Source organism: Macrobrachium nipponense, chromosome 1 (assembly GCF_015104395.2).
Source record: "Macrobrachium nipponense isolate FS-2020 chromosome 1, ASM1510439v2, whole genome shotgun sequence".
Lineage (NCBI taxonomy): Eukaryota > Metazoa > Arthropoda > Malacostraca > Decapoda > Palaemonidae > Macrobrachium > Macrobrachium nipponense.
The window spans coordinates 30,006,871-30,016,631 of record NC_087200.1 but is presented as its reverse complement, the minus strand read 5'-3'; the positions used below and the strand labels follow the sequence as shown (position 1 = coordinate 30,016,631).

General features: G+C 34.2%; 1 protein-coding gene across 4 annotated transcripts in view; it reads right to left on the bottom strand.

Moving 5' to 3' along the window:
* Nucleotides 1–9,761, bottom strand: part of LOC135219203 (uncharacterized) — a 49,612-nt gene continuing 39,851 nt past the window's right edge. For 2 of the 4 annotated variants that reach the window (XM_064255761.1, XM_064255760.1), the window contains exons 4-6: nucleotides 9,494–9,576; nucleotides 8,667–8,867; nucleotides 1–297 (exon numbers count right to left, since the gene is read on the bottom strand). In XM_064255761.1, the coding sequence (XP_064111831.1) occupies nucleotides 223–297; nucleotides 8,667–8,867; nucleotides 9,494–9,576 (359 nt within the window). In that variant the 3' untranslated portion in view covers nucleotides 1–222. Of the gene's footprint in view, nucleotides 298–1,589; nucleotides 2,840–8,660; nucleotides 8,868–9,493; nucleotides 9,577–9,761 lie in introns of those variants that run through there. The other 2 variants (XM_064255762.1, XM_064255763.1) reach the window with 2 other exon arrangements.

The following is a 9,761-nucleotide window of genomic DNA, read 5'->3' as shown; positions in this document are numbered from 1 at the left end:
CTGAGATCAGTACAACTGTTAAATTATAGAAAATGCATTGTAAAATTTTAAAAATATGTTCTCAAGCATCTATTCTACGAGTGACAGCAATAACTATCTCTTGCAGTTTGGAAACTGTCATTACGTATTGCTCTTTCCACAGCCATTAACAGACACCTACCTATTCTTCTAAAGATATGAGTATTAGACTGGTGTGTATGTATCTCTTCGACAGCAGAGAGTCTACGGAATATCGGTTTTCCAAATATCTGAGTCCGTTGTTGATGGTTCCACTTCATGAGGTTTAATAACAATAATCTGGAAAAGATAATTATACATTCATTTACGTTATTTGACCTTTTTATTTTGATATTTGCTTATTCATATGATTCTTTTGGTATAAATTGCTAAAACGATTCAACAAGGAAAACTGTAGTGCAATCTATTTTAATGTTTTACTTGCTTTTGTAAGATAATGTAGTACCTTTCAAAGTACAGACCACACTATTAAATATACAATAGATGACAATGCCATTTATAGGAATACGAACACCATTTCACGCGGATGAAGATAAAATTGATTGGAAAGTCAAACCTCTCTCGAGAAAAGATCCAATGGCAATACAGAAATATTAAGGAGTAAAATTACCCACTGAACTTGGGAACTGGAACTGCATGAAAGGGCATTTGATTGAAATTGAAGAATGAGCACATTTAAAATCACAGAATTTATTTAGGTATCTGGAATGCACAGAATTACCAAATATTAAGGGGAAGCTGAATGATCAAAAAGATATGAGTAAGGTTTTCATCATTAATCTGATAGATGGAAGTGTAACGCCCTCTGATCTCTCGAGCCATTGTCCTGAAGGTGTCTCCCTCTGAATACTGGCTTGATAAGTTAATTGGACTTTGTTCAGCTCTCTTAGTGTTTATAGAAGTACAAAAATAAGACGTTTGTCATTATTCTGCACTGGCTTTTTCGATTCTCATCTGAATGCTCCCTTTGTTTCTTACATTGAGATTTACCTATATTTATTATTTTTCTTCATATGCATCACCTCATCTGTTCCGCGCTACCCTTCTTCACGAACTATTCAAATAGGCCTAGTCTTTGGACAAGCATTGCGCAACTTTTCCCTCCAAACTATCTGTGCATTCTATCTTTATTTTGTTTGCAAACTTTTATCATGAATAACCAATTAATCCTCTGCATTAGCAGATGAATCATGTCTTTCAGTAGTTTAAGATCTGTGTCATATTCATTACCTTAAAATGGAAGTTATTAGTTCACGGTAGTAACCTTAGAAATGATGCTTCTTGATACCAGTAACTTATTCACAAGTTGCTGTGAATGAACAAAAGGCGCCATTCAATAATAATGATCAGTTCTCCTAAGTGGGATTGCCGTCTATCCTATTTCTTTTATATATATTTTGAAATCTGCTAAACGTTTGAGATATTTTTTGAAATTGGGGACCATTGCAAATACTGCACTGTTCTTTCATAGCCTGTACAGGAAAACGTCTTAGTTTCTGTCTATATGGAAAGGATTGTGGAAAGGAATATTTGCCTCACATGGGGAGGATGAAAACATGAAAAATCACCAACAAATTTATTTCATTTTTTTTAATACGTTTCTGGCAGAGGCTGTTAAGACATGAACACGTGCCAAAAAGGACAGTATCACAGATCGTTTTGAACTTGATAATTGTAAGATCCAGAGACAGACATAATCACACCATTGGACACTGACGAAATCATGAAAAGGACTGGAACGACAACAAGATCTGCTAGAAAGAGGAACGATTCGTCAACATCAGATGGAATATTCGAACAAGAGCAACACTTATGAGACACGAGTTACATTCACAAACGAGTTAATTTCCCTTCTTTTAGTGCATTACATAGTGAACACATTGAAATCGCAGGTGCAATATTATAGATGCTTTATTGAAAATATAGACGCTGAATTATTCCTAGTGAACCTTGAACAATTGTATTCTCAACTTAATTTTTTGATGTCGAGGTCAAAATAAAAACATCCATTAAGTGGCAATGATAGGTAACTATCAGGGAAATCAGAGAAAAGTCATTGTACTGTACTTTTGATCACTAAACATCTGCCCTTTGGATTGTCATTATTTTCTTTTTTTTTATCATTTTCTTGGTTACAATTTATTTTTTCTGAAGGATTTCCACTTATATTCTCATCCAGGTTCGTAGAAATGCATGGAATGTGGCACTGATGAGTAATGGCAGAGAACATAGTGAAAAATTTTATTACCATAACATTTTTCATTATGTTCTCTGCCGTTGCTCATTAGTGCCATACGCTGCATTGTTCGGTTTGAAGTGTTAAACTGCATAATTTTCTAATCCCACTTGTAGAGTGGCTGCCATTATAGCTTATCTATTTCTTTCTTTGTGAGCGTTCTGATGAGCAGAAATTACCTTTTGTCAGTTTTCCAGCGGTTAATCTCAACGTTTCAGAAATGTTATAATCTGAGGTATATGAACTGGTACTCAATGTGGCTCACAGCACTTGCTGATATTTGTTTTATCAACGACCCGAGGAAAGGACACCTTTCAGACATTTGGCAAACGACTGTAGCACTGGACAGCGTTCCCCTTATCAGGTCTCTGGCGAAATTAGCCCGTCTCCTTAGGTATTCAGTGGTTTACTGCAGCTCATGTCAACGCTGTCGCTTGGAATAATCCTAGCTGTCAATTCCTGGTGCTAATCCAGCCATTATTTTCCTTGAAAGATTGTTTTACGGACGAACAGGAAAGCCATAGACTACCTATTCCACAATTCCGACCCGGTGGTCGAAGGTGCCACTTCCTCAGAACTGGTCATCTGCAAAAAGGAAAGCATCGTCATTATTCGAGCACTTCTCTGCTACTTCTATCTTTATTTAGCGAATTAATGGATAGATCGGGAACACTGCTGCGTGACAGCAACGGGCAGAGCCTTGGTTGGTGCGTAATTAACCTGACATGGTGATGGCATTCTTAACTGGAAAGTAAAGCCATTCCCGAAATTCCTCTCTGGAATCCCATTACACGATGAGGTTGTCTCGCAGACCATCAGTGTGACATGAGTGCCTCGCCACTATTGGATCAATTTCTGCTAAACCTGAAACAGTAGATCTGCTTCTTTAAATGTGAGATGTGAGATTTAAAATGCATATATGCTTTCATTTACGCCTTGACGTGCAGTGTTGGAAGATTATTGATTGTCGAAGTAATTATGTTATGAATCTTTTTGAGGAATATCAAAATTATCATACGGCAATGAAAAGGGTAGATATACTGGTAGCCGACGCTGGACCTTTCAGTGCTTTCGGTTGCGTCTGAAATGATAGTTGCTACAGTCGTGTTATCCAGCGTGTGACTTATCTTTTAAAAACAATATTAATTATAGTAAGTTTATCTACTTATCGAGAATGTAGCTCAGTTTTTTAAATAATAATGTACCAGTTATGGTTAAGGCCCTCTCGTTTTCATCGTATCTCGTTATCATAAGATTTACTTAGTACTTAGGAATTATCTCCAGTTAAAAGGGAGATATCTGTACATTTAACCTATATCGTAAGTAGAACAGTCAATATGAGACATCCTTCTCCTTGGATACAAATCACAGCTACTAACCAGCTGAGAAGTTTGATGCTTATAAATAACAAAATCACCACCATGAAATCTCCCTGGGAATTGTCGACGATGAGAGTTATAGATTTGGAGCTCAAATTGATTTCTCGTTCATCAGTATTGACTAGGAAAGGATGAAGAGCGATTGTGAGGTACCGAGGATAGTGTCTGTAGCGCCAGAGAGACTGCAGGAACCGTTGCATTAAGAGAGAAACGTTTGTGGTGGCAGGAGACCCTGTCTGCATGCTAGGAGTTTCCGGAGATCATTCAGACAATATCAGTGGTGGTTTCTTTGTTCATCAATGGCCGTTATGATTTCGATCAAACCCAAAAAATATCCCAGTATGTCATCTTCCGTAAGGTTTTTTTTCAACAGGTAACAATTATTAATACCTTCAGATGTTGTAACTCAAGTACAAGATTGCACTTCTCACTTTGCAGAGTATCAACACTCAGTCCAGTCAAAAAGGTTCTTGGTCACTTCCTAGCAGAAGCACTTGTGCCTAATTTTCTTTTGATTCAGTAATACCTTGTTTTCCAAGATAAGGATCATTCCATCTGAGAAAGAATAGAGCGAAAGGTTGTTTAAGAAAGGACCTGAATTTGTACTTGACAAGGAATGAAGAACAAGAAATTATTACTATTACAAAAAATATGAACAAAAGGAAAGTTTATGGAAGAATAAGTCTCGATGTATTTAAGGACTGTTGAGCCAACTCTCCTTTATAACAGTGAAATGTGACTAATGAATACCAATCAAGGAAAAGAGCTGGAATTTGCTGAGATGAATTTTGCTTTGTATATATACGAAGTCTGAGGCAGTATCCAGCGTGCAAGTGTTCATGCAAGATAGTATTAAGCGGTACAATGGGTTTTTTAGCCTTTTCTAGATTCATGAAACGACTATTTGATTCGAGGGATTTCTTCACACAGGGCTCAGTCTGTTTCGTAATTCAGCAGTGAAATGGGGAATGCAGCATTGACTATTGTTTTGCTCTTGTCTGAAACCATTGCCTATATATATATATATATATATATATATATATATATATATATATATATTATATATCTAGGAGGTGAAAAGAGGGGGAGTGGCTAATAATATGTTTAAAGTGTCATATATGATAGTAGTCACATAGCTCTCCTCGCTTAGAGACAAGAGGTGCTGCACTGCAAGTTCACTTGGAGAAAAAGGTATTTGCTGAACAAGCAACTTGACTCAGAGATCGTTCCCCCGTTTGTGAGGCATGTACATTCGTTTGTACGCGTATTACAGGCCTACTAGTTCAGGGTACTTGTTGGAGACGCATTCTTTGAGACGAACGAGAATAGATCAAGTGGTTGCTCCGAGTGTCGGGAGAAAACGCCCATCGAAATGGTAAGACACATTCTATAAAAGACTTAGAAAAACTGTTACCTTTTGAAAAAGAGAGAGAAGTGTGAAAATACTCTCTTTACGTAAATACTTTGAAAAGAGTGATGTGGGGGATGTCTCTAGACCTATTATCTTTATTACAGATGGGTCCGATTCCATGGTTGATTAGAAACGGGATTCTCTAACCTGACTAATACGAGACATTAAGACACTTTTGGGTTTGGGAGTGTAACCTTAGTCAGGAGGGTAGAATGTTATCTTACTGGTTTCTTTATGGGTAGATTTGGGTGTTTATGCCATTATGACTTGTTAATTATTTTGTTCTATGTTATAACCAATTGCTTTGGGAAATAAATAGTATTTTTCTATATTTACGCAGTCTTAATAAGCCTCGTGACATCTTACAGACAGGGCACCGTTGGCAACAGGTAAGAGTTCCCAGTTTGTGTAGTTTAGGGGATAGGAGAAGGAAACATATATATATATATAATATTATATTTTATTATATATACTTAATTTATATTATATATATATTAATCTTTATATTTATGAATTATTATATATTATATATATAATATATTATATATTATATTTATATATATAAATTTATAATTAATATTAATTTAATTTAAATTAATTTTCTAATATAAAATTAATAATATATTTATTATTATATATATAATATATATTTATATATATATGTAATATTATTAATGTATTTTTTATATTATTATATTATATTTTATAAATTTATTATATTATATATATTAATATATTATAAATATATATATATATATAACATTTTATTATATATAAATAAATACTTTATATATACACACATAAATAATTATTTTAATTTATATATTATATATAGATTATATATATTATAGTAGATATATATATATATTATATATATATATAATATATATATATATATATAATATATATAGATATATATATATATATATATATATATATATATATATATATATATATATATATATATAGATATATATATCTATATATACAATATATATCTATATATATATATATATATATATATATATATATATATATATATATATATATATATACGTATATGTATATTAAACTTATAACTTGGTCCTCGTAGTAGGTAGTCAGACCACTCTTCTCACCAGTCAGGGTTCGATTCTCGAACGAGGAAGACCAGTCAAGGTCAACTGCCTCTTTGCTCAACTGCTGAGTGCAACAATGGCGTTGTTTTTTTTTTTTTCCACTGTCGCGTACAAGGACCTCGTTCCTCTTGAAATAGCTTCGCACTTAATTTCAAATGTTCAAAAGTTTTTCTTTTCCTTTCTTGAGGTTGTTGACCACCGTCAACCTATTTCAATTATGCTGACTGCTCGTCCTGATGAATGTGTTTATTCGTTTTTGTAAAGTGCACCATATACATTATGTATATATATATATATATATATATATATATTTATATTCATTTATATGTAAATCTATTTATATATCATATATACATGTATATACTATATAGGATATATATATATGTATATATATTATATATGATATATATATGTTGTGTGTGTGTGTGTGTGTGTGGGAGGTTGGGAGGAAGGGCGGTGTCCTTGTGTTTATGTGCAGTAACGTGTTTGCTGCAACCATTTGTCGTTTGGCGAGAACGTAGAAGGAATTCAAGTAATGGGTTTCATGTTAAGGGCCAATGCATCAAAATGAATTCGTCGCAGAGGTTGATCGATAATCCTAACATTACAATGAAAGGCCACTCCATCTGCCATCAAAACCCTCTAAGCTCCACGTGAGGACTTGTCAGACTGTTTAGTACGTCAAGCTGAAGGGAAATTCCCCAAAGGTGAATCACTGGTGGGTATGCAAATGGAGCAACTTGCCCTTGTTATATAAAATAATGTTTTGTTCTTGTAAAGTAGTTGATGAGTACTCATGTTGGAAATATAAATCTAGACTAAGCTATTTTGGGGACCAGAAAACTCATGGTTATTATTATTATTATTATTATTATTATTATTATTATTATTATTATTATTATTATTATTATTATTATTATTATTTATTATTATTATTATTATTATTATTCAAAGAAAACTCGTAATCACATGAGTTAGTAAAATAAAATGAAAAAGTAAATCCACTATAATATGTTTGTTTGAACTTGTTATTTAAAATACAAACAGAAAGCTTTCGATGATATGCACGATCCTCCTTGTCAATCTGAATATAATTACTAACAGTGACCATACAAAAACTTTGTTTTTTTGACTAGTTTACAAATAGCTTGTGGGAAGATGGGTAGTTAGTATTCACGTTATTCCCTCATTCTCCAACAGCAAACCAGCTAATCGTCTAGATCTTCGAAGTGGCGGTTCGTCTCTTAAATCGTTTGATTCAAGAGACAAACATATTATTGTGGAGTTACTTTTCCATATTATTATTATTATTATTATTATTATTATTATTATTATTATTATTATTATTATTATTATTATTATTATTATTATTATTTACAAACCAATAAGATATATCCTAGGAACTGTTGCAGCCTTAAGATATTAGAGAGCAAAATATTCTATGAAAACCAAGGCCTTTGTATACACTAAAAATAACATTGGAACACTGCTCTGTGGAACTCCAGACGTAATAGGTCTTACATCACTGAAGATCCCGACCACAGCAACTCACTGCTGCCTACCTGTGAGGAAATCCTAAAACATATCCACCCACTCCAAGATAATGAAGTTTATAAATAAGTGCCTTTGATTTACTAAATCTAAATTATTCTGCACTCAAAATCCTTATCAAGGTTCCTTTGCAAAATGTCCAAAAGAGCGTCGCAGGTATGACCTAACTACTCCCTTTATGCATAGTGATTATCAGCTAACAATACTTTAGATTAACATACTTAGATAGTGGCTTAAAAATAAGTATTTAAGTAACTTGGAGAGCACAGAGAATGAATAGAGATTGGCCTGTAGTTACTGTAGTCTTGCGTTCATCCGCAAAGATATGACGTCGACATAAAAATCTATAGAATCTACTAAGCTTGGCAGACAACGCGCTAGAAACAAGGGAAGAAACCATCAGCTATCAAGATTATCCAAAATTTTCCCAACATCCCTGGAGCGAAATGCAAATTTTGTAGGAAGGGGTTCAGAATGACAGGCATCATTGAGAGGGACATCCCCAGCTGACTGCTTAGCTGCGAAAGCTCGATGAAGCAGTTCAGCCCCTTCCTTAAGGCTATTATCCAACCTACCGTCATCTGTCAGCAGTGGTGGAATGGATGACAAGTATGAAACAAAGACAGATAATGCCAATTTGGTCCTTCACAGATGAGGCTGAGTAATTCCTTTGAGTTTCCTCTTCAAGGGCCCACTAAAAGAATTCATGCTGCTGTTATGCGATTAATCTTAACAATGATGAGGTGGTTTAAGACATTACCTTCTGCCGAGTGTAATGAAAGAGAAAGTATTTAGATCGCATCTTTTTTTTTTTTTTTTACTAGAACTAAAAGCCTTAGTTTTTTTTTTTTTTTTTTTATAAATGTGTTACAATCGGATATCTAAAAGTTGCTTCAGTACCGAGGATATGACCTGTCACATTAAAACAAGACGATCGAATCACTAACCCTTACCTCTTTCCTTGTGATATAGATGATCATTAGGAAATGCACCCACAGGGCCACGATCAGAGTCCCCACGATCAACACAAGGGCGAAAGGAACCCAGTAGCCATTGACTCCATAAATGGCAGCTAAGGCAACCGTGAAGAGTCCCGTGAGGAACGTTTGAGCGCTGTTCAGGATGACGTAAGGGATCATGAGATGCGCTATGCCCTGGGAAAGAGATAGAGAGAGATTGAATATAAGCATATCAAGGATATCAGATTCTTGAGAGATGTTTGCAGAAATAATACTGAGGATCAGTGTTATTACTACCCTAATATTATTCTCCTTTTATCTATTTATTATTTTTTTTTCTTTTGATAAGTGGGAGATTTTCTTCCTGTATATTTCCCTTTACTTCCGCTTACTTCTTCCTAATGAAGCCAAATTTTTTGGAAGATTGAATTGCAAGTCAGTGGTCCCTGAGGGGTTGTTCTATATGAATAAGGTTTAGCTACTGAATAATAATAATAAAAAGAGAAAAATCTCTACAAGTGTAACGCTGCTGAAGTACCCATTACTTTTAACAAAGTATGCTTGGGAGAGGGTCTGCTTCCTAAGTAGATCTTGTTTCACTGTAAAGTCATGTATACAGCTTTTGTGATTCTTAGACACAAATATTAAACAACTTTCTTCATCTATAGAGTCAACAATTAAACCCATGAAAATCCTTCAACTTCGTTCACTCTGAAAATCAATCCTATTTATAAGTAACCAGAAGTATTTTTTCCATTCATATCTGATGACACATTTCAACGGAAACAAAGCACAAATTGCTCGTAAGATTTCATAGCTACCTTATTTAGTCCGTAGATGAGTGAAATACTGACGGCTCCATTGACGAAGGCTACGATGGCGCTAACTGCTAAGAGAAGCATACCTGCCGAACAAGGAATGAAGAAACTGCGATGAAATGTTGTAAGATAATATGAGAGAACGTGAGATACAGGCATGCACGAGATGAATTATTTAATTATTTCTATATCAAGAAATTTCTGGTGCGTCTGAAAACACTCGTAAGTATCTTTCAGGAATTGATTTCAGTATTCTTGGATAGATGGCAGC